Source organism: Hyla sarda, chromosome 6, assembly GCF_029499605.1.
Source record: "Hyla sarda isolate aHylSar1 chromosome 6, aHylSar1.hap1, whole genome shotgun sequence".
NCBI lineage: Eukaryota > Metazoa > Chordata > Amphibia > Anura > Hylidae > Hyla > Hyla sarda.
Genome location: NC_079194.1, coordinates 167,396,389 through 167,421,994, shown reverse-complemented (window position 1 = coordinate 167,421,994; position 25,606 = coordinate 167,396,389). Strand labels below are relative to the sequence as shown.

At 42.1% G+C, this 25,606-nt stretch overlaps 1 protein-coding gene across 9 annotated transcripts in view; it reads right to left on the bottom strand.

The window, feature by feature from the left end:
- The window catches only part of TDRD12 (tudor domain containing 12), a 276,574-nt gene that overhangs the window by 99,929 nt on the left and 151,039 nt on the right, over positions 1-25,606 (bottom strand). For all 9 annotated transcript variants that reach the window (XM_056525738.1, XM_056525737.1, XM_056525743.1 and 6 more), the window contains 3 exons: positions 14,314-14,470; positions 14,098-14,225; positions 7,563-7,751 (listed from right to left, as the gene is read on the bottom strand). In XM_056525738.1, the coding sequence (XP_056381713.1) occupies positions 7,563-7,751; positions 14,098-14,225; positions 14,314-14,470 (474 nt within the window). The remainder of the gene's footprint in view (positions 1-7,562; positions 7,752-14,097; positions 14,226-14,313; positions 14,471-25,606) is intronic.

Here is a 25,606-nt window from a genome sequence, read left to right as displayed (position 1 = left end):
TGAAAAGTAAAGCTCATCCTGCAAAAAATAAGCTCTTACTAAATGGTGCCAGACGAAAAATAAAGTTACGGTTGTTGGAAAATGAATGACAGAAAAATAATTTTGCTCACAAAAGAACATAGAAAGCTACATAAAATGGGTATCGCCCTAATCGTTCTGACCCACAGAATAAATATATCCCTTTTACCGCATAGTGCATACTAGGGATCGACCGATTATCGGTATGGCCGATATTATCGGCCGATAATCACGATTTTGGGCATTATCGGTATCGGCAATTATCTTGCCGATAATGCCCCGCCCCCCACACCACCCCCACCGCACCGCGACCGCCACCCCCTCGACCCGCCGCACCGCACCCCCGACCCACCGTGATGCTAGGCGGTATACCGGTATGGATTTTTTCCCATACCGCTATACCGGTCGGGCCCCTCCCCCACCCTCCGAGTCAATAAAAAAATTAAACTTATCCGTAATGGGGGTGGTCCAGGCCATCCTTCCTTCATGTAGTGTCCGGGGGCGTTACGGGTGGAGGGTGGTCCGGTCCGGGCTGTCCTTCTCCCACGGTCTTCTTCTCCACTCCGGGCAGGCTCCGGCCTAGTACGCTGCATAGACGCTGCTACGCCGTGACGTCAGGTGCGTCGCTGCGCACGGGCGTCACTGCGCAGCGACTTCTATGCAGCGTACTAGGCCAGAGCCTGCCCGGAGTGGAGAAGAAGACCGTGGGAGAAGAAGGACAGCCCGGACCGGACCACCCTCCACTCGGAACGCCCCCGGACACTACATGAACGATGGATGGATGGCCTGGACCACCCTGACAGGTAGGGGAGAGAAGCGGGTGGTGGCGGCGGTCTATGGCCCCACAAAAGCCACTGCAGATCATTGATTTAAAGCGCCCGCTTTAAATCAATGATCTGCAGCGGTGTCGCAGGGGGTTAAATAGCCGATAACTTATACCGGAATATCGGTATAAGTTATCGGCTATCGGCCCTAACCTGCACCGATTATCTGTATCGGTATCGGCCCTAAAAAACCGATATCGGTCGATCTCTAGTGCATACCATAAAAAAACTGCCATTTTCCAGTTTTTCACAATATTTTGGAATTTTTCACAAAAAATGCTGCATGTGTCAACAAAAATGCACCACTTATATAAAGTACAATATGTCACGAAAAAACAATATCAGAATCGCCCCCTGCTCAGAAAAAGCGTTCTAAAGTTATTACCATTTAAAGAGACAAATGTCAAATATATAAAAAAAAAAAAGCCCTGGTCATTAATGCCGTTTTTTTGCGATTCTGACCACTGTCACTTTAAACATTAATAACTCTGGAATGCTATTACTTATCATTCTGATTCCGAGATAGTTTTTTCGTGACATATTCTACTTTAACATAGTGGTAAAAATGGTAACTTGCATCCTTTCTTGGTGAAAAATCCCCAAATTTAATGAAAAAAAATGAAAATTTTGCATTTTTCTAACTTTGAAACTCTCTGCTTGTAAGGAAAATGGATATTCAAAATACATTTTTTTTTTTTGTTCACATATACAATATGTCTACTTTATGTCTCCATCATAAAATTTATGAGTTTTTACTTTTGGAAGACATCAGAGGGCTTCAAAGCTCAGCAACAATTTTCCAATTTTTCACAAAATTTTCAAACTCTATATTTTTCAGGAACCAGTTCAGTTTTGAAGTGGATTTGAAGGGTCTTCATATTAGAAATACTTCATAAATGACCCCATTATAAAAACTACACCCCCAAAGTATTCAAAATGACATTCAGTCAGTGTTTTAACCCTTTAGGTGTTTCACAGGAATAGCAGCAAAGTGAAGGATAAAATTCAAAATCTTCATTTTTTACACTCGCATGTTCTTGTAGACCCAATTATTGAATTTTTGCAAGTTGTAAAATGAGAAAATTTTTACTTGTATTTGTAGCCCAATTTCTCACGAGTAAGCACATACCTCATATGTCTATGTAAAGTGTTCGGCGGGCGCAGTAGAGGGCTCAGAAGGGAAGGAGCGACAAGGGGATTTTGGAGAGAACATTTTTCTGAAATGGTTTTTGGGGGGCATGTCACCTTTAGGAAGCCCCTAGGGTGTCAAAACAGCAAAAAAAAAAAAAAAAACACATGGCATACCATTTTGGAAACTAGACCCCTCGGGGAATGTAACATGGGATAAAGTGAGCCTTAATACCCCACAGGTGTTTCATGACTTTTGCAAATGTAAAAAAATATATATATATTTTTTTTACCTAAAATGCTTGTTTTCCCCAAAATTTAACATTTTTAAAAAGGGTGATAGCAGAAAATACCCCCCAAAATTTGAAGCCCAATTTCTCCCAATTCAGAAAACACCCCATATGGGGATGAAAAGTGCTATGCTGGCGCACTACAGGTCTCAGAAGAGGAGTAGTCACATTTGGCTTTTTGGAAGCAAATTTTGCTCTGGGGGCATGCCGCATTTAGGAAGCCCCTATGGTGCCAGGACAGCAAAAAAAAAAAACACATGGCATACTATTTTGGAAACTAGACCCCTCAGGGAACGTAACAAGGGGTTAAGTGAACCTTTATACCCCACAGGTGTTTCACGACTTTTGCAAATAAACATTTTTTTTTTACCTAAAAAGCTTTTTCCCCTCAAAATTTTACATTTTTAAAAAGGGTAAAAGCAGAAAATATGTAACACAATTTCTCCCGAGTACAGCGATACCCCATATGTGACCCTAAACTGTTGCCTTGAAATACGACAGGGCTCCAAATTGAGAGCGCCATGCGCATTTGAGGCCTAAATTAGTGATTTGCGTAAGGGTGGACATAGGGGTATTCTCCCAAACAGGGTGTCTCCAGCTGTTTTAAAACTCCCAGCATGCCTGGACAGTCAGTGGCTGTCTGGTAATACAGGGAGTTGTTTTGCAACAGCTGGAGGCTCCGTTTTGGAAACAGTAGCGTACCAGACGTTTTTCATTTTTATTGGGGAGGGGGGCTGTGTAGGGGTATGTGTATATGTAGTGTTTTGTACTTTTTATTTTATTTTGTGGTAGTGTAGTGTAGTGTTTTTAGGGTACAGTCGCACGGGCGGGGGTTCACAGTAGTTTCTTGCTGGCAGTTTGAGTTGCGGCAGAAAATTTGCCGCAGCTCAAACTTGCAGCCGGATAGTTGCTGTAAACCTCTGCCCATGTGAGTGTACCCTGTACATTCACATTGGGGGGGGGGGGGGGACATCCAAAACTACAACTCCCAGCATGCGCTGACAGACTGTACACGCTGAAAGTTTTAGTTTTGCAACAGCTGTAGGCACACTGGTTATGTATCACTGAGTTTGTGACCTAACTCAGTGTTTCACAACCAGTGTGCCTTCAGCTGTTGCAAAACTACAACTCTCAGCAGTCACCGACAGCCAACGGGCATGCTGGGAGTTGTAGTTATGCAACCAGCAGATGCACCACTACAACTCCCAGGATGCACTTTAGCTGTTTGTGCAAGCTGGGAGTTGTAGTTATACCACAGCTGAAGGTACACTTTTCCATTAAAAAAATGTGCCTCCAGCTGTTGCAAAACTATAAGTCCCAGCATGCCCATAAGGGAATGCTGGGAGTTGTGGTGGTCTGCCTCCTGCTGTTGCATAACTACAGCTCCCAGCATGCCCTTTTTGCATGCTGGGAGCTGTTGCTAAGCAACAGCAGGAGGCGGTCACTCAGCTCCAACTGCTGATCCACGCCGCCGCCGCCGCCACTCCTGGGGTCCCGATCCTAACAGGGACGCCGGGGATCGGGGTCCCCAGCTGCCGGGGTCCTCTTCCCGCACCCGATCACTTCCTCCGGAAGAGGGGCGGAGCAGGTTGCGGGAGTGACACCCGTAGCAGGTGCCCTGATTGGTCGGCCGGTAAACCGGCCGACGAATCAGGACGATCATGAGGTGGCACCAGTGCCACCTCACCCCTGCTGGCTATGGCTGTTTGGGGCCGTCAGATTCCGGGTCACTGGAGACCCGATTGACCCGGAATCCACTGCAGATCGCTGGGCTGAATTGTCCTGGGCTGAATTGTTCATCATGACCCCCCTGGGCGATATGCCGCGATGCCTGCTGAACGATTTCAGCAGGCATCCGGCTCCACTCCCCAACCGACTAGCGGTGGGGACCGGAATTCCCACGGGTGTATGGATACGCCCTGCGTCCTTAAGGACTCGGAATGCAGGGCGTATCCATACACCCTGCGTCCTGAAGAGGTTAAATGGGCACTGTCCGATATAACATTTTTTGATATGTTGTAAAGCATGCAAAACCAATAGGTCTTGCAATTGCTTTCATTAGAAAATATTCTGTATTTCATACTGAAAAAGCCAGTCAAACAACTGTCCCCCTGCCTGCTTGGACACATACTAGTCCTGCTGTGTCCATGCGTCATCACCTACGTCATGGACACACTTCCTTGACAGCTGTGAGCGCAGGGCTCATAGCTGGAGGAAAAATCCTCCCATTGTCAGCTTGTGTCCCACTACTGACACTGAGGACAAGCTGGGAGTTGTAGTTTTGCTAATGCTAGGGGAGATGTGAGCAGACAGCATACTGAGGGAGGGGGCGGAGACCTGCACAGTGAGGCCAGGCCCCCTCCCTTTGAGAGGAATTCAGACTAGGGAGCTAAATTAAAAGTGTCATAAAAAATAAATAAAGGTGTGAGACACAAACTATAGATGTACATGGTCAGGATCAGGTACTGAGTGATATATTTTAAAAAAATTGTTTTTTGTTGGATCTGACGGGTACACTTTATGGTAAAAAAAAATGGGTCCGTCCTTAAGGGGTAAAAGAGGTTATTCAGGAATAGAAAAACAGCCAATTTATTCCAAAAACAGCACAATACCTGTCCTCAGTTTATGTATGGTATTACAACTTTGTTCCAATCACTTCAATGGAACTGAGCTGCAACACACCACAGAACCTGTGGAATGGTGTGGTGCTGTCTTTGGAAGATATTGGGAGAGATTTATCAATCAAATTGAGACTCTAATTGTCTGTTTTTTCCCCCACATTAACCAATCACAGCTCAGCTTTTCAATCTTAACAAGCTCTTGTAAAGTGAAAGTTGAGCTGTGATTGGTTACTATGGGAAAAAAACTGACAATTAGGGTTTCAGGCTGATTGATAAGTCAGGGATTATAGCTATGTTTTTCTAATCCTGGATGCTTTAAAATGGCAAAACATTTACCAATATACCTAATATACTTCATAACAACATTTTATTGTCTTTTTATAGAAATCCTGTCTTATAAAATCATGGCTTTGTCCAAGCTAAAAGGAGAAATGCGGCAGAAAACTTTTACCTTCCCTGTGCCTGGGCTGCTAAAACAAAAACCTTAGGTCACCTTCCTATGTTCCCCCGTTGCGGCGGAATTGGCATTCCGTTCCTCCAGCGCTGCTCGGGTCCCTGCTTCTTATCCTCGGAACGTCACACTGTGGTCAGCGTATCGCCGGCCGCAGCGATGCCACCTCGGCCGGTGATAGGCTGAACGCAATGTCACGTAAGGAGCTGAGGCTGGCTCCTTACATGACCGCAGTGTGACGTTTCGAGCCTAAGAAGCAGGGACCCAAGCAGCGCCGGAGGAATCGGATGCCGATACTGGGTGAACATAGGAAGGTGAACTAAAATTTGTTTGTTTTTTTGCAGCCCGGGCACAGGGATAGCTAAAAGTTTTCCGCCGCATTTGTCCTTGAAGCACAGGCATGGACGAAGTCCAGTAAGTGAGGGTGGGCTACCACTCCTCTGTGCTGTTGGACAGGAGAGAGCACAAAGGAGTCCTATCAGACTGGAGAGAGCACAGAGGAGTCCTATCAGACTGGAGAGAGCACAGAGGAGCCCTATCAGACTGGAGAGAGCACAGAGGAGCGCTATCAGACAGGACAGAGTACAGAGGAGTGCTATCAGACAGGACAGAGAACAGAGGACTGCTATCAGACAGGAGAGAGCACAGAGGAGTGCTATCAGACAGGACAGAGAACAGAGGAGTGCTAACAGACAGGACAGAGAACAGAGGAGTGCTATCAGACAGTACTCCCCTTGCTCTCTCCTGTCTAATAGCACTCCTCTGTGCTATCTCCTGTCTGATAGCACTACTCTGTGCTCTCTCCTGTCTGATAGCACTCCTCTGTGCTCTCTCCTGTCTGATAGCACTCCTCAGTGCTCTCTCCTGTCTGATAGCAGTTCTCAGTGCTCTCTACTATCAGACAGGAGAGAGCACAGAGGAGTACTATCAGACAGGAGAGAGCACGGAGGACTGCTATCATACAGGAGAGAACACAGGGTAGTCCTATCAAACAGGAGAAAGCACAGGGGAGTGATAGCACCTACTGGACTTTGTCCATGCCTGTGCTTCAGCTTGGACACACCATATGAAATGCCACTCTGTCAATGACTTGGTCAATGACCTTGGAAGCATCGAGGGAGAGGATGGCCTTATTTAATGGCGTACTCCACTGTTAGACATCTTATCCCCTTTCCACAACAGAGAAATATATCTATATAGTTAAGGACATGCACTGTAGATTTACAGTGCTGCAGCAATTAACTTACTTGACGCACAGCACTGTACATTTAAGGCACGGCTTTTTAAGAAAGAGCATGAGCTGCGCTCGCTACATAGTGGGTGAGGAGATCACACTAATGTCCACCATAAACCCTATTGACCAATGCAGATCAGGGCATCTAATAGTGAAAATACAGGTTCCGGTGAATTCGTGTGGGCTTATCGGACTATCACGTTACGCGCACTGATCAACAGAATAAAGAGAAAATATCAGATTTACCATAAATTGCACTGCGTAAAAACAAAAAACATAAAAAGTTGCTAAATTGCATTGTTTTTTTTTTTTTTAAAGATTCACCCAGTTGTCAGTGGAAGTAGGCAGGAAGCTTCTTAGTCCGCTAAGTTAGAGCAGGAATATGGCATCGGCATCTGAAAAAGATTGTGCATTGCCGCGGCTTGCTCAGTCTTCAGGAACCTTTCCTTTGCTGGACATTTGTGGACAGTGGGAATCAGGAGACTAACCTCAGCAGGTATGAAGGGGTATTTCACCAGGAACTGGAAGGATGCTGACATCGTTCATCAGGCCATGCACCATGACAGTAAGTATCTGAGGGTCGCCACGGTTAGGTACCCTTCAATGCAAGCCTATGGGACGGGGCGTGACAGCCACCACACCCCCTCCCATAGACTAGCATTGAGGGGGCAGGGTGTGACGTCACGAGTGGCGGAGCTGTGACATCACAATACTCCGGTTCCTGTATCGTGAGTCATCAGACATGGAGTGATCTTCGCTCTGTGAGGCTGATGACAAGTGGGTGCTGCAGGAGAGATTGCGGGGGTCCCCAGAGGCGGAACCCCCGCGATCAGACATCTTATCCCCTATCCTTTGGATATAGGATAAGATGTCTAGGGCAGGAGTACCCCATTAAAGTAAAGAAAACCCAGACATTGCAGTTGCATGTTGCACAGACAACCATGTGTAAATTTTTGGTTTAACAATTTTTTATAGAATGTAACAAATTGATAGTACCTGTTGGACATTCGCAAAAAGTGCTGCTTGCTCCATCCTGGTGATTACAACACGAGGAGTTGATGTGTATTGCAGTAGAGGTCTTAAGCCATGAATCCATTTACTTCCAACTGCAACAATTTGCTGAGGTGTTCCTTCCCTGTTCTCTACTGTCACTATTTTCTTATAGATCTGAAGTATTTCTGACATCTGATAGCAGACATGATCAGCAATTAATAAAAAGAAAATATAAGGAGAATAAACAGTCAGAAAGAACCCATTTATAGAGCAGCTCTCAATCTGCTGATCTTGGTGCATGTGTTAACCCCTTAATGACCCAGGACATTTTTTTCTCGAATTTTCATATTGTTCTCTCTTTTCTTCTAGGAGTCATAACTCTTATTTTTCATCTACAGAGCCACATGAGAGCTTGTTTTTGCAGAACCAATTGTACTTTATAATGACACTCTCCATTTTTTTATTTTTAAAACCTTTATTTTTTATTTTTATTTTTGGTTGAAAAAATTAATCTGTCACAGAAGGCACCAAGGCTTTCAGAAGGCCCTAGGCTGCCATGACAACAGATCAGCTCCCCACAACAAAATTTTTACATCTATCATAGATGAAGGTCTCTTACTGAAAGCCTACCTGTGTGAGCCAAAGTGTAAGAGGAATGAGCAAGGCCACCAACTTTCCCTGGAAAAAGTGTCCCTGTCATTACACAAAATATTTTTTTTTACATATTGGAGTGAAAGTCAGGGTCTGAGTGTTCAGACAACTACTGACCTTTAGATACTCCCAAGTCTGGCCGCAGTCTTCTGCAACTGGATGAAGATCATGGCCAGAGAGGGAGTGAAGTACGATTCTGTGTGCTTCACCAGGCTATACCTAGAAATTGGTAGGAGCCTTTCCCCGAGACACGATAAATGACAATAAAAAAAAAAAAATGTCATATCAACTGGCTCCAGAAAGTTAAACAGATTTGTAAATTAGATACAAAGGAAAAAATAACCACACCTCAAGTACACCACCATTAAAAATGGTGAATAATGTTTGGATGAATGCTGGTGTGCTTACTCTGGGCGATGTGTATAGGGATAATGTTTTGTGTTCCTTCGAGCAATTGCAATCAGAATATGATTTACCCCGACATTGTTTCTTTAAATACCTACAGCTCCGTCATGCATTGTCAACACAATTCCCTGCTGGGAGTGCGCCCATATCGGCCTTCCCTCTTATTGGTATTTTAAAATCGCAGGGTCCTAGGGGACTGGTGTCCATCCTATATACGCACCTCATTCAGGCCAAGAACTCCCGTTCCCGGTTGCCGGCTGTCCGACACTGGGAGTCTCATATTCCCAACCTGACCAAAGATGATGGGGAGGAGATGCTTTCCTCACATATGGTGGTGCCTCCTTCTGCTAATAATAAACTGATTCAATTAAATATTATACATTATAGTTACATCACCCCCGTTCGATTACTTAGAATGGGTCGCTCTGACTCGGACGCCTGCCTTCGATGTGGTGCGGCTAGAGCTGATTTTTGGCATCTTATTTGGGCTTGTCCTGATATAAGATCCTTCTGGCAGGATGTCCTTGGACTTCTTGCCACAATTGTCCAACCTCCCCTGGGGTGTGATCCTCTGATTTGCTTATTTGGAGTTCTGGATGAGGAAGTGTGGCCACATTATGTGCGCACTTTACTGCAAGAATCCTTATTTTTTGCTAGGAAGGCGATTGCCCTCAAATGGATGGACCCCGGCCCGCCTTCCCTGTCTCAGTGAAAAGCCTTGGTTAATGCTATGATACCCTTCTCCCATATTGTTTACAAGAATAGAAAATGCCCTGGTAAATTTCTTTCTGTGTGGGGTCCCTGGTGCTCCTCACCATTGACTCTACATCCCGCTGAAGAGATTTAGGGTCATGAATGTTCTTTCATTTCTAGATGTGGTTGTATGTACCCCTTTGTTTTATGTATGTTGCGCTGTTTTGCCGGATGTATGTACTCCCTCCTCCTTATGCATGCATGGGTCTGCTTTAACAGTAGGAATACTATGCTTAGCACTTGTGACTGAATATGGCGGTATCTGCTGAGCTCTACACAACGGCCTCTCTTCAATATTATTTTGCCAACTTTATACTACATACCATCCCCCTTTTTCGTTCTTCTCGTTTACCCTCTCTTTGTGTTAAGGTTTCCCAACTGGCTGTTCTCAGTTTTCCTCAGTTTATGTCCTCACGGCACTGATTACTGACGGATTTTTATGGTATTCTGTCGTTTACATTCTGCCTACCTGTACATGTTCTCAGTGCCTTTTTATTTGTGTACTCCACTTTGTATCATTTTGTTTTGTGAGGCGATTTGGCTGATGTTTGTTTAATCTTCAATAAAACATATTTCTAAAAAAAAAAAAAAAAATGGTGCATAATGGAATTTACAAAAGACTGTGCTTCAATTTCATAGAGATTTCTTAAAACAATTCACATATAAAATGGACAATAAATGTTTGTAAAGATGTAAGAAAAAACATATATATTAAAAAACATAAATCATGCACTGATATTGTATTTATCTACCAGTGGGCCCTAATGGTAGAATACGTATATGAATTATAGATGAATCACTGCTATTGATTTTTCAAGTGTTGATGTTAGATAAACTTGTAACTGATAGTTCGGAACTCTGGTAATCTGGCAAGATGGTATATAGTGTTACTGTGTAAATAATTGAAACAATCTTACAAGATAACTGAAAAGTCGCTCTCTCAAATTCGGGCAGCAATCCTCCGGCCACTGGTCTCATGCTGCGATGGACCCAATAAAGCGTCCTGCGGCTGTTGTACAATGTGGGCACTAAAGTTGCTCTCTCAGATCCGGGCAGCTGTCAGCTCCGTGTATGTTGTACAGAGCAATCTCCCACGAGGCAGCTTCAGTTGTTTGTTCCAGCAGGAGACTCGTGGCTTACAGACAGTGTTCCCGGACAAAGATCAGAGGATCAGGTGAGGCAGGCAGATGTCTTGTAATTAATGAAGCCGGTACTCTGAATATAGCACTAAAAGGATGCCCTGCTATTCATCTGACAGTTCATATAGCACTAGACGCGTTTCAGGGTACTGTGCATAAATAGCTGACCTCTTCTTCTGCAGATAGCGATAAGACAAACAACAGCATGCGCTGCTATTCATCTGAGTGCCGGCTTAATTAATTACAAGACATCCGCCTGCCTCACCTGATCCTCTGATCTTTGTCCGGGAACACTTTCAATCATTTATACAACAACACTATATATCATCTTGCCGGATTACCAGAGTTTCGAGCTATCAGTTACAAGTTTATCTAACATGAACACTTAAAAAAATTAATAGTAGTGATTCATCTATAATTCATATCATTATTTTACCATTAGGGCCCAATGGTAGATTAATACAATATCAGTGCATTATGTTTTTTTATATATATGTTTTTTTTTATTACATCTAACATTTATTGTCCATTTTATATGTGAATTGTTTTAATAAATCTCTATGAAATTGAAGAACAGTCTTTTGTAAATTCCATTATGCACAATTTTTAATGGTTGTGTCCTGGAGGTGTGGTTATTTTTTCCTTTGTATCTAACACTTGTAATTTGCTGTTGGGTGTCGGCAAATAACCACAGTTACCTCGGAAATTTTGCCGTGAGCTGCACACAACTCTCTCTCAGATTTGTAAATGACTTCTATTAAAAAATCTTAATCCTTCCAGTACTTATAAGCTGTGCATACTACAGAGGAAGTGGAATTGTTATTTTCTGTCTGACCACAGTGCTCTCTGCTGACACCTCTGTCCATGTCAGGAATTGTCCAGAGTAAAAGCAAATTATCATAGCAAACCTCACCTTCTCTGGACAGTACCTGACATGGGCAGAGGTGTCAGCAGAGAGCAATGTGGTCAGACTGAAAAGAACCACTCAACTTCCCCTGGAGCATAAAGAAGCTGATAAGTATTGAAAGGATTAAGATTTTTCAAAATAAGTAATTTACTAATCTGTTTAACTTTCTGGCACCAGTTGATTCCACCGCGGTTTTAGGTCTGGTCACAAAACCGAATAAGGGGCAAAAATGAGCTGACCGGAGTCCCTATCTGCCTCTTGTCGGCTCATTCAAATGATTGAGAAGTGGAGCGAGTCCCCACCGCAGTGCTTCTATTTGAAAACCCCACTGCGAGCCCTGAATGGCTCCTCAGTACTGGCCATTCAGGGCTCCAGGCGGGGAATTTAAAAATGAAAGTAAATACATCGTACATAGCAGAGGACAGCATGCCACCTGCTCCCCTGTTTAATAACTTCTAATTGCGTGATCAATCCCTCAGCCCCTGTACTACAAGCACCATCATGGAACAGACTCTGGTCCATGATGGGGGTTGTAGTACAAACACTAATGTTGCCTCCCCAGACAGCCGCAGCCGGGGAATTACTACTTCCATCATGGAAACAAGTCTGTTCCATGATGGGAGTAGTAGTAGTCCCTCAGCACTGCAGGAGTCTGATGATGTCACCTCTTCTGAGCATGCTCAGAAGTAATAACGGATATTATAAACCAGGTGCAAACAGATGTCATAAAGGCTCATCTGTTTGTTGTGACGGAAGAAAAATTAGTGCATGTGCCGTTATTTCTTCTGTCACAACTAACGGCCGTTATTCATGACGGGCTATAACGGTTCCCAACGGATAATAAAAAAATCCCATAGACTTGAATGGGATTGTGTAACGGCCGTTTAACATGGGTTTTCTAACGGACATTTGTAACAGATCTTTTAACAGAACAACTTTATAGTGTGAAAGGGGGCTTAACAAAACATGGTGTGAACCCAGCCTCACTTTGACAAGGCATATGCTCATAAAGCTGTGCCTCCCACAAATTACACCAGCGAGACATAGCTGTCTAAGGAGAGCAGCAATTACATGAGAAATATACCCTTGAATTCAATGTACATTTATCCAAAAAGTCTTGCCATAATGGATTCCTTAAGGACCAGGCCCATTTTGGCCTTAAGGACCAGACCAATTTTATTTTAGCATTTTAGATTTTTCCTCCTCGCCTTCTAAAAATCATAACTCTCTTATATTTCCATCCACAGACCCATATGAGGGCTTGTTTTTTGCGTCACCAATTGTACTTTGTAATTACATCACTTATTTTACCATAAAATGTACGGCGCAACCAAACAAATATTATTTATGTGGGAAAATTGAAAAGAAAAACGCAATTTAGCAAATTTTGGAAGGTTTTGTTTTCACGCTGTACATTTTCCGGTAAAAATGACATGTTTTCTTTATTCTGTGGGTCAATACGATTAAAATGATACCCATGATTATATTCTTTTCTATAATTGTAACACTTAAAAAAAAAAAATCTCAAACCATTTTAACAAAATTAGTATGTTTGAAATTGCACTATTTTGACAGCCCATAACTTTCTCATTTTTTCCGTATGTGGGGCGATATGAGGGCTCATTTTTTGCGCAATGATCTGTAGTTTTTATCAGTATCATTTTTGCTTAGGTTTTACTTTTTATGAATTTTTTCATTTTTTCGAATTTTGGACTTTTTTTTATTTTTTTACGTTTACGCCGTTCACCGTACGGGATGATTAACAATATATTTTATTAGTTCAGACTTTTACGCATGCGGCGATACCAAATATGTGTATTAATTTTTTTTACGCTTTTTTGGGGGTAAAATGGGAAAAACAGACGTTTTACTTTTTTATTGGGGGAGGGGATTTTTCTAATTTTTTTACTTTTTTATTTTACATTTTTTTTACTTATTTATTTATTTATTTTTACACTTTTTATGTCCCCATAGGGGACTATTCATTGCAATCAGTTGATTGCTAATACTGTGCAGTGCTATGCATAGGACACAGCACTGCTCAGTATTATCGGTGATCTTCTGCTCTGGTCTGCTCGATCTCAGACCAGAGCAGAAGACCCCGGGAGACGGCCGGAGCACGGTGAGGGGACCTCCGGCCGCAATGCTGGATGATCGGATCCCCACGGCAGCGCCACGGGCGATCCGATCATCCATTCAAAGTACTGCAATGCCGCAGATACCGTGATCTGTATTGATCACGGCATCAGAGGGGTTAATGGCGGACATCCGCGCGATCGCAGATGTCCGCCATTACCGGCGGGTCCCTGGCTGCTGATAGCAGCCGGGACCTGCCGGACATGAGGCGAGCACCGCTCCGGTGCTCGCGATCATGTCGGCGCGTAAATGTACGTCATGGTGCTTTAAGTACCATGTCACCATGACGTACATTTACGTCCATTGTCGTTAAGGGGTTAATGACTAATTGCTTCTAGTTATGAAAAGATCAGAAAAGATGTCTGGATAAATGAATCATGCACTCAATTATTTCTTCTACCATGTCAAATGTTCTAGAGCTGAGTGGGAGTCTCAGCACTGATCTGAACCACTAACATGTCTTCAAAACAAGCCAGACAATAGAATTTAATGCAGAAAGATAAATATTCACGTCAAGTTTACTTTAAGCAGTCTGGACTCTGCTCACCTCTGATCCTGCTTTAGAGAACAGGACATCCACTTCATCAAAGACAAGATGACACAAGCGAAGTAGGAGAAATCCATGATGCTCCAAACATCTCAGCAAACTGTGCGGGGTAGTGACAATAACCTCACCTGTCCACACAAACAAAGTGTTAAACCAGGGTTAAACTATTAGAAACCCAATCCAAACAAAATACTGAATGTACTACATTTATCTCACATTGTTTTCTGAAGGTAATGCTCTCAATATCTTCTTTTTTAATTCCAACCAACAGCAGCATAGGACTCAGGGGACGGGTGTATTTACTAAACTCCATCAGCAGGTTATAAACAGAGTGAGCCTTGTTCCTTCCAGGGCAGATGATCACTGCATGGGGCTGGAAAGAAATAAAAATATATAGAATGTATTATTGGTGAGGAGTATCCCACAATTTGTTTTTCTTAAGTCTTTGAACCCAAGATTCATGTCTTTATTTTACTGTTGTGTCTGACCTCTCCCAGCATTCAATGCTGTCAGAGAGAATGAGGGGAATGTATGTTGGTGTGGGTGAACTTTCCCCCCCCCCCCCTTTTTTTTGTGTGGTAGCAATATGTTCATGCACCAAATGTATTTAATAGTCCCTGAAAAACATTTCAGGCTACCACTTTGTATGATCCATTAGCATGCGACAAACTTGCAACTTTTTAACCCCCTGCACCAAACGTGCAACTTTTTACAAATGCAGTCCATGTAGCAAGTTTTGCAAGCCAGATCAGGCCTGGTGTAGATTTTTGACAAATTGAGCGCTTTGTGAATTTTTACCAAAAGTCGTACAAGATAAATTCAATAACACTGCAGAAAGACAACTTGATTTTGATAAATCTACATAATCATGAGAATGCCGGGAAAGGTCAAAGACAACAGTAAAATTAAAAGACTTGCACTATGGCACTTCAAAGTGCAGGTCCACAAAGTTGTGCACAAAGGTTACAGAAGCATATTACACAGTATCATCTCATGGGCTGAAAGGCTGAAAAGAGGGTTCTTTTGGATCTACTCGAGGCAACGACCCAGATTTATCAATTATAGGACTAAAAAACTGACTAATTTGTCCAAAGCAATTATTCACAACTCAGGTTTAATTTTAACAGAGCAATTTGAGATGAAAGATGAGCTGTGATTGGTTTCTATGGGCAAAACAGAACGTTTTTGTCCAAAGACAGATTGATAAATCTGGGCCAATGAATCAAAAAGGGTAAACCAAAAATGCCATTTCAGTGCTTTTCTGAAATGTGGTTGCAGTTTTAGGGGATGAAGAGTGCATTGAGTTATATCAGTTGTTCTGTATAAGTTTACAACTAGGGTCAATTTTAATTACATAAGAGCAAGGACTTGTGGTGGAGGGTTTCTTCAAGCAAGGGAAGTTCCGAAAGGACCAAAAGGGTAAGGACTTGCAGTGACTGGCATGCCTCCTACAGTAGGCCTCTGGAAGGAGATAACTTTTATCTTATGTCACATCTGAAATAATCTAGACTTTTACCAAAGGGATGGCAGACAAAGATGAGCATTTGGACATTTAAAGGATATGTTGAATGGAAGTCAAACATCTTGGGTTTCTTTAGTAAGTTTCTCAAACGATTACGATCAGGCTTTCTACATATTGGACATCATAGAAGTCTGTAAGTCCTTATCTTTATTATGCACTCCGCTTCTTCAAGAGGTGCTTGTTGAAAGATGGTTAAGTTCAAATCTAAATGTTGCAAGTCAATAGCACTCCACAGTTCTCAAAGATAGTCTTTTCATTAATCAAAAAACATAACATCACACTCCATGTGGTTTAGCATATATTGGAATTGAACAACATTGTAGCATTAAATGCAATCCTATATATGACAGCATATTAGAGGACAGTAAACTACCAGTAACAGTTAATTAATTAAAGCTATTAAAGAGTTACACTAATCCAGATCAAAAGGAACAATTCTATTTCCAAGTACAAGAAAAAATTTGGACTTTGATACCAGTAAAATCCTTTGTTCAGCAGCAATTTTCCAATTTTTCACAAAATTTTCAAAATCAGAATTTTTCATGGACCAGTTCAAGTTTGAAGTGGATTTGAAGGGCTTTTTTTATTTTATTAGAAATACCCCACAAATGACCCCATTATAAAAACTGCACCCCTCAAAGTATTCAAAATGACATTCAGTAAGTGTGTTAACCCTTTAGGTGTTTCACAGTAGCAAAGTGAAGGAGAAAATTCAAAATCTACATTTTTTACACTCACATGTTCTTGTAGACCCAGTTTTTGATTTTTTACAAGGGGTAAAAGGAGAAAAATCCTCTCAAAATTTGTAACCCAATTTCTCTCGAGTAAGGAAATACCTCATATGTGTATGTCAAGTGTTTGGCGGGCGCACTAGAGGGCTCAGAAGGGAAAGAGCGACAATGGGATTTTGGAGAGTGAGTTTTTCTGAAATGGTTTTTGGTGCCAGAACAGCAGAAAAACTCCCACATGGCATACCATTTTGGAAACTACACCCCTCAAGGCATGTAACAAGGGGTTCATCGAGCTTTAATACCCCACAGGTGTTTGACGACTTTTCGTTAAAGTCAGATGTGTAAATGAAAAAAAAAATTTTTCACTAAAGTGCAGTTTTTCCCCAAAATTTACCATTTTTATAAAGGGTAATGGGAGAAAATGCCCCCCCAAATTTGTAACCCCATCTCTTCTGAGTATGGAAATACCCCATGTTAGGACTTAAAATGCTCTGCGGGTGAACTACAATGCTCAGAAGAGAAGGAGTCACATTTGGCTTTTGGAAAGCAAATTTAGCTGAAATGGATTTGGGGGGCATGTCGCATTTAGGAAGCCCCTATGTTGCCAGAACAGCAAAAATACCCACATGGCATACTATTTTGGAAACTACACCCCTCAAGGAACGTAACAAGGGGTACAGTGAGCCTTAACACCTCACAGGTATTTCACAACTTTTTGTTAAATTTGGATGTGTAAATGAAAAAAAAAATTTTTCACTAAAATGCTGGGTTTTCGCCAAATTTTACATTTTTTACAAGGGGTAATAGGAGAATATTATCCCCAAAATTGGTATGGGAGTATCCCAGGTGTGGATGTCAAGTGCTCTGCGGGCGAACTACAATGCTCAGAAGAGGAGGAGCTCCATTGAGCTTTTGAAGAGTGAATTTGTTTGGAATGGAAGTCAGGGGCCATGTGCGTTTACAAATGCCCTCGTGATGCCAGAACAGTGGACCCCCCCCCCCCCACATGTGACCCCATTTTGGAAACTACACCCCTCTCAGAATTTAATAAGGGGTGCAGTGAGCATTTACACCCCACTGGCATTTGACAGATCTTTAGAACAGTGGGCTAAGCAAATGAAAAATTACATTTTTCATTTTCACGGACCAATGTTCCAAAAATCTGTCAGACACCTGTGGGGTGTAAATGCTCACTGTACCCCTTATTACATGAGGGGTGTAGTTTCCAAAATGGGGTCACATGTTGGGGGGGGTCCATTGTTCTGGCACTATGGGGGCTTTGTAAACACATGTGGCCTTCAATTCCAGACACATTTTCTCTTCAAAATTCCAATGGTGCTCCTTCTCTTCTGAGCATTGTAGTTCACCCGCAGAGCACTTTACATCCACATATGGGGTTACAAATATTGGGGGGCTTTTTTCCTATTTTTCCCTTGTGAAAATTAAAAATTTAGGGAAACACCAGCATTTCAGTGAAAAAAAATCCAGCTTTAACGAAAATTTATCAAACACCTGTGGGGTGTTAAGGCTCACTATGCCCCTTGTTACATTCAGTGAGGGGTGTAGTTTCCAAAATGGGGTCACGTGAGTATTTTTTTGCGTTTGTCAGAATTGCTGTAAAATCAGCCACCCCTGTGCAAATCACCAATTTAGGCCTCAAATGTACATAGTGCGCTCTCACTCCTGAGCCTTGTTGTGTGCCCGCAGAGCATTTTACGCCCACATATGAGGTATTTCCGTACTCAGGAGAAATTGCGTTACAAATTGCGTTCCGTTTTGGGGGTCTTTTTTTTCCTTTTACCTCTTGTGAAAATAAAAAGTAAAGGGCAACACCTGCATGTTAGTGTAAAATATTAAAAAAAAATTTTGTTACACTAACTGGCTGGTGTAGACCCCAACTTTTCCTTTTCATAAGGGGTAAAAGGAGAAAAAGCCCCCCAAAATTTGTAGTGTAATTTCCCCCGAGTACGGAAATACCCCATATGTGGCCCTAAACTGTTTCCTTGAAATATGACAGGGCTCTGAAGTGAGAGCGCATCATGAGCATTTGAGGACTAAATTAGGGATTGCACAGGGGTGGACATAGGGGTATTCTACGCCAGTAATTCCCAAACAGGGTGCCTCCAGCTGTTGCTAAACTCCCAGCATGCCTGGACAGTTGGTGGCTGTCCGGAAATGCTGAGAGTTGTTGTTTTGCAACAGCTGGCGGCTCCGTTTTGGAAACACTGCCGTACAATACGCTTTTTATTGGGGGGGGGGGGGGGGCAGTGTAAGGGGGTGTATATGTAGAGTTTTACCCTTTATTATGTGTTCGTGTAGTGTAGTGTTTTTAGGGTACATTCACACTGGCAGAGGTTTACAGTGACTTCCCTGCTAGGAGTTTGAAGCAGGAAACTTACTGTATACCTGCCCGTTTGAATGTAACCTCCAGCTGTTTCAAAACTACAACTCCCAGCAAGTACTGACAGACCATGCATGCTGGGAGTTGTACTTTTGCAACAGCTGGAGGCACACTGGTTGGAAAACCTTCAGTTAGGTTCTGTTATCTAACTCATTATTTTCCAAGGAGTGTGCCTCCAGCTGTTGCAAAACTACAACTCCCAGCATGTACTGATCGCCAAAGGGCATGCTGGGAGATGTAGTTATGTAACAGCTGGAGGGATCGCAACTACAACTCCCAGCATGCTGGGATTTGCAGTTTTGCAACATCTGGAGAGCTACAGTATATGTCAGAACCGCTGTAACCAGCAGCCACCCCTGTGCAATCACCTGGCTTCAAATGCACATAGTGCGCTCTCACTCCTGAGCCTTGTTGTGCGCCCACAGAGCACTTTACGCCCACATATGGGGTATTTCCGTATTTGAGAGAAATTGTGTTACAAATTTTGTGGGTTATTTCCTTTTACCTCTTATGAAAATGAAAAGTATGGGGCAACACCAGCATGTAAGTGTAAAAATTGTAATTTTTTTTACACTAACAGGCTGGTGTAGACCCATACTTTACCTTTAAATAAGGGGTAAAAGCCCCCCAAAATGTGTAGCGCAATGTGTAGATACCCCATATGTGGCCCTAAACTGTTGCTTTGAAATAAGACAGGGCTCTGAAGTGAGAGAGTGCCATGCACATTTGAGGCCTAAATTAGGGATGTACCTGGATGCAAGCGTTTCACTTGCCTCCTCCACCAAAAATACTGTACGTCAGTTTTCCCCAGGGTGCCTCCAGCTGTTGCATATATGTAATGTTTTACTCTTTATTTAGGGGTAGTGTAGTGTATTGTTTTTAGGGTACTTCACACGGGCGGGGGTTTACTGTGAGTTTCCTGCTACAACAGAAAATTTGCTGCATCTCAAACTTGAAGCAGTAAACTTTCTGTAAACCTCCACCAATGTGAATGTACCCAGTACAGTACATTCCTGTAGGGGGGGGGGGGGGCAATACTACAACTCCCAGCATGCACTGACAGACCGTGCATGCTGGGAGTTGTAGTTATGCAACAGCTAGAGACACACTGGTTGGGATTTGGAAACACTGAGTAAGGAACAGACTACCGAAGTGTTTCCGCACCACTGTCTGTTTCCTAACTCAGTGCTTCCCAACCCATTTGCCTCCAGCTGTTGCAAATCTACAACTCCCAGCATGCATGGTCTGGGAGTTATAGTTTTGGAACAGCAGGAGGCACACGGGTTGGGAAACACTGAGTTAGGAAACAGACAATGTTTCCCAACCAGTGTGCCTCCAGTTGTTGCAATACTACAACTCCCAGCATGCCCAGACAGCCGAAGGGCATGTTGGGAGTTGTAGTTATACAACAACTGGAGGAGAACAATTTGGAGACCACTGTTTAAGGGTCCCCAAATTGTAGCCCTCCAGATGTTGCAAGACCAACTCCAAGCATGCCCAGACTGCCCAGGCATGCTGGGAGTTGTAGTTTGGCAACATCTGAAGGGCCAGATGTTGCCGAACTACAACTCCCAGCATGTCTGGACAGTCTCAACATGCTTTGAATTGACATCTTAAGGACTAAGTGTGTACCTGTAAGTCCTGAGTCCGCTCCCGTTCTATAACGTGGGGCCATAGCGTCATAGCAGGTTGGGCCTGGCCTCTAACAACGGCCGGGACCCATAGCTAATAGTGCGCGGCACTGATCGCGGTGCCGCGCGCTATTAACCCTTTAGACGCGGCGTTCAAAGTTGAACGCTGTGTCTAAAGTGAAAGTAAAATGTTGCCAGTTAGCTCAGGTGTCTATTCAGGATCGCCGCGGCGAAAACGCGGCATCCCGAACAGCTGTAAGACATGAGTAGGGTCTTCTACCATGCCTCCTGGTGTCCGATCGCCGAATGACTGCTCATTGCCTGAGATCCATGAGGTCAAGCGGCATAATCATTCATCAACAGTTTCCTATGAGAAACCATTGAACAATGTAAGAGATCAGGGCATGCAGTTTTATAGCCACTAGAGGGGGCTATAACACTGCAAAAAAAAAAAAAAAGAAGTGGAAAAAAATAATGAATAAAGATCATTTAACCCCTTCCCTAATAAAAGTTTGAATCAACCCCCTTTTCCCATTTAAAAAGAAAAAAAAAAGTGTAAATAAAAATAAACATGTGGTATCGCCGCGTGTGTAAATGTCCGAATTATAAAAATATATTGTTAATTAAACCACATGGTCAATGGCGTGCACGCAAAAAAATTCAAAAAAAAGTCCAAAATAGCGTATTTTTGGTTACTTTTTATAACATGAAAAAATGAATAAAAAACGATCAAACAGTCTGATTAATAAAAGAAACTGAAGCCCCCAAAAGTTACAAAATTGCGTTTTTTCTTCAATTTTGTCGGACAATGATTTTTTCCCCTCATTTTGCCGTAGATTTTTGGGTAAAATGACTGATGTCATTACAAAGTAGAATTGGTGGCACAAAAAATAAGCCATCATATGGATTTTTAGGTGCAAAATTTAAAGGGTTATGATTTTTTAAAGGTAAGGAGGAAAAACGCTGAGTCCTTAAGGGGTTAATGCACCTTTAACATGAGGGGATTAAGTGTAAATCATTACTAGTAACCTCATATACTTATTAGGCTACTGCATATATACCTTCAAAGTGTGAACAATCTCACTCTATTCTAAAGTGCATGCCTAGGGAGAGCAAATAATGCTACCTAATAGCAGGGCTGTGGAGTCAGACGAAATTTTGGGTACCTGGAGTCGGAGTCGGCAAACAATGCACCGACTCCTACTAAATTTTGATTGGAATAAAAAAAAAAAAAAAAAAAAAAAAAAAAAAAGCTAGTTTAAATGTCCCAATTCACAAAGAGTTATTATTAATGAGTTCTATACTGTAAGAATAAAGACCAATGCACGCAGTGCCTCACGTAACCGCAAAACAAACACGTTAAGTGACCGTGAAGAAGCTTTTCATGTGCTTCATTATATGGCACGAAACGCACAATTAGGAGCGGCAATACTAATACTTTCCATAGTGTTGTGTTCTGCTGTTACAGGGAACCCATGGGTAACCTAGCCTCTCACTGATAAGGGGTTAAGGAAATATGTTTTTTTTGCAGGAATAGAGACTTGTATATGTGAAGGGAATGGAGGGTCAATAGTTCAAGACTGAAGCTGTAAACCATTGGAAAAACTGCTGCCATTCAGCTAAGTCTATAAAAACTTGTAAATTCTGATTGTTAGCTTAAACCCTTAAGGACCAAGGACGTACCGGTACGTCCTTGGTCCTGCTCTTCTGATATAACGCGGGGTTACACAGTAACCCCGCGTCATATCATGGCGGGCCCGGCGTCATAGTGAAGCCGGGACCCGCCTCTAATAGCGCGCAGCGCCGATCGCGGCGCCGCGCGCTATTAACCCTTTAGCCGCGCGCTCAAAGCTGAGCCGCGCGGCTAAAAGTGAAAGTGAAAGTTCCCGGCTAGCTCAGTCGGGCTGTTCGGGATAGCCGCGGCTAATCCCGGCATCCCGAACAGCTGACAGGACAGCGGGAGGGCCCCTTCCTGCCTCCTCGCTGTCCGATCGCCGAATGACTGCTCAGTGCCTGAGATCCAGGCATGAGCAGTCATCCGGCAGAATCGTTGATCACTGGTTTCTTATGAGAAACCAGTGATCAACATAGAAGATCAGTGTGTGCAGTGTTATAGGTCCCTATGGGACCTATAACACTGCAAAAAAAAAGTGAAAAAAAAAAGTGAATAAAGATCATTTAACTCCTCCCCTATTAAAAGTTTGAATCACCCCCCTTTTCCAATAAAAAAAAAAACACAGTGTAAATAAAAATAAAAATAAACATATGTGGTATCACCGCGTGCGGAAATGTCCGAATTATAAAAATATATCATTAATTTTTATAATCGGTCAATGGCGTGCGCGCAAAAAAATTCCAAAGTCCAAAATAGTGCATTTTTGGTCACTTTTTATATAATTTAAAAATGAATAAAAAGTGATCAATAAGTCCTATCAATGCAAAAATGGTACCGTTAAAAACTTCAGATCACGGCGCAAAAAATGAGCCCTCATACCGCCCCATACACGGAAAAATAAAAAAGTTATAGGGGTCAGAATATGACAATTTTAAACGTATTAATTTTCCTGCATGTAGTTATGATTTTTTCCAGAAGTCCGACAAAATCAAACCTATATATGTAGGGTATCATTTTAATCGTATGGACCTACAGAATACATATCAGGTGTCATTTTTACCGAAAAATGTACTACGTAGAAACGGAAGCCCCCAAAAGTTACAAAACAGCGTTTTTTCTTCAATTTTGTCGCACAATGATTTTTTTTCCCGCTTCACCATAGATTTTTGGGCAAAATGACTGACGTCATTACAAAGTAGAATTGGTGGCGCAAAAAATAAGCCATCATATGGATTTTTAGGTGTAAATTTGAAAGAGTTATGATTTTTTAAAGGCAAGGAGCAAAAAACAAAAATGCAAAAACGGAAAAACCTCCGGTCCTTAAGGGGTTAAAGGGGTACTCCGGTGGAAATTTATTTATTTTTTATTTTTTTAAATCAACTGGTGCCAGAAAGTTAAACAGATTAGTAAATTACTTCTATTAAAAAATCGTAATCCTTCCAGTACTTATTAGCTTCTGAATACTACAGAGGAAATGCATTTCTTTTTGGAACACAGAGCTCTCTGCTGACATCACGAGCACAGTGTTCTCTGCTGACATCTCTGTCCATTTTAGAAACTGTCCAGAGCAGCATGTGTTTGCTATGGGGATTTTCTCCTACTCTGGACAGTTCTTAAAATGGACAGAGATGTCAGCAGAGAGCACTGTGCTCGAGATTCAGAAGAGAGCTCTGTGTTGCAAAAAGAAAAGTATTTCCTCTGTAGTATTCAGCAGCTGATGAGCACTGGAAGGATTAAGATTTTTTAATAGAAGTAATTTACAAATCTATAAATATAGAGGTTGTGTATCAGCGCTAATGGGGATATATACCATGAATATAACTTACTTGATTATGAAGAATAGGTTCATATGAAGCATGTGAAAGACCGTGTTCACTAAAAGAAAAAGGACATATGTCGTGATTTATCTTAATATTAATACAATGCCAGTAGATACTCACAGACCTAGTGTAAACCACAAGGATGTAACTAAACACATAGCAAATGTGTCCGGAATAGAGTAGACTATAAATCCACTAGTTATGTCCGTGCAACAGGACAGCCACTGTATCTGATGTAGTCTATACCAAAGGAGTACTAAGTATCAACTTGAAATTTAGCTCCACGTCAGTTGTAGTTACTGGTGTGTACGGTGATGATAGGATTATGGACAGGCATTTATCAAGCGATTTAGTTAGTTTTTCTTTACTAAAAATGTCGCAAAATTGTTGCACCTGCGACTACGCAATTTTTCGTGCAACATTTTGACTGGAAAGCAAGAAAAGCAAGTTTTCAAAAACTTAACTACGAAGTGATAATTTTAAAATGGACTACGGGTAGTCAGGTATTTATTAACTGCGACTGTCGCAACTGCGCAAAAAAGGGTTTTAAACATTTACAAAATTTACTCCAGCTCAAACATGGAGCAGAAAAAGCTACTACCAAAGTAAAAAAGAAGAAATTGCTTATGTGAAAGAAAATTATCAACAGGCTGAAACCAGTTGATAAATAAGTCAAATATAAGCAAAAAAAAAGTTAAGAAAAAAGTACTAAAAAACAGGAATACATAAGCAAACATTGATAAGTGTCCCTAATAGTCTGCAGCAACTGTCAATATGTTACTGCACTCATGTTTCCACAGAGTGAAAGTAATATAAGCATAACTCCCAAAAAGTTCTTTGTACCTCCGGGTTCAGCTAGCTCCTTTCCTTGTTCCTCCAGGGGGTACGCTGATGTTCCTATGTTCGGTGTAGTCCAGGGTGTATAACCAGGAGCCGAACGCCGGGAGTACTCCTCCAGCCGGAAGTGTCTCACTGGCTGGCTACCGTGGTATGGTGATACTGAGCCGAAGCCCTCAATTTGCTAAGTGACATCACTTACTGCAACGGCCTAGGGCCAAAAAGGTTGTGGGATCTGACACGTTTCGGAAAGTCCGCTTTCCTTTCTTAAAGATCGTTGGTATTGCAGGCTCAGGGCTATTTATATGAAATTCTGTCTCCATCTGTACAATACGCTTGTTTTCATGTATGCTGTCCACATTATTCTTTGTTGATGAAAAATGCGATTTGGGTCATGTTCCTTAAATGAAACCAGCATGAGGATCTACTGGCATTGTATTAATATTAAGATAAATCACGACATACGTCCTTTTTCTTTTAGTGAACACGGTCTTTCACATGCTTCATATGAACCTATTCTTCATAGTCAAGTAAGTTATATTCATGGTATATATCCCCATTAGCGCTGATACACAACCTCTATATTTATAAGTTTATCCAACATTTGGGGTGGAAAATCAGGGACCCACCCAGTGGTATCATAGCTGCTTTTATATCTATCACTGCACCGATGCTGTAAATTCCATTAATTTTAATTTACAAATGTGTTTAACTTTCTGGCACCAGTTGATTTAAAAAAAAAAAAAAAAAAAAAAATTCCACCAGAGTACCCCTTTAACCCCTTAAGGACTCAGGGTTTTTCCGTTTTTGCACTTTCGTTTTTTCCTCCTTACCTTTTAAAAATCATAACACTTTCAATTTTCCACCTAAAAATCCATATTATGGCTTATTTTTTGCGTCGCCAATTCTACTTTGCAGTGACAGTCATTTTACCCAAAAATGCACGGCGAAA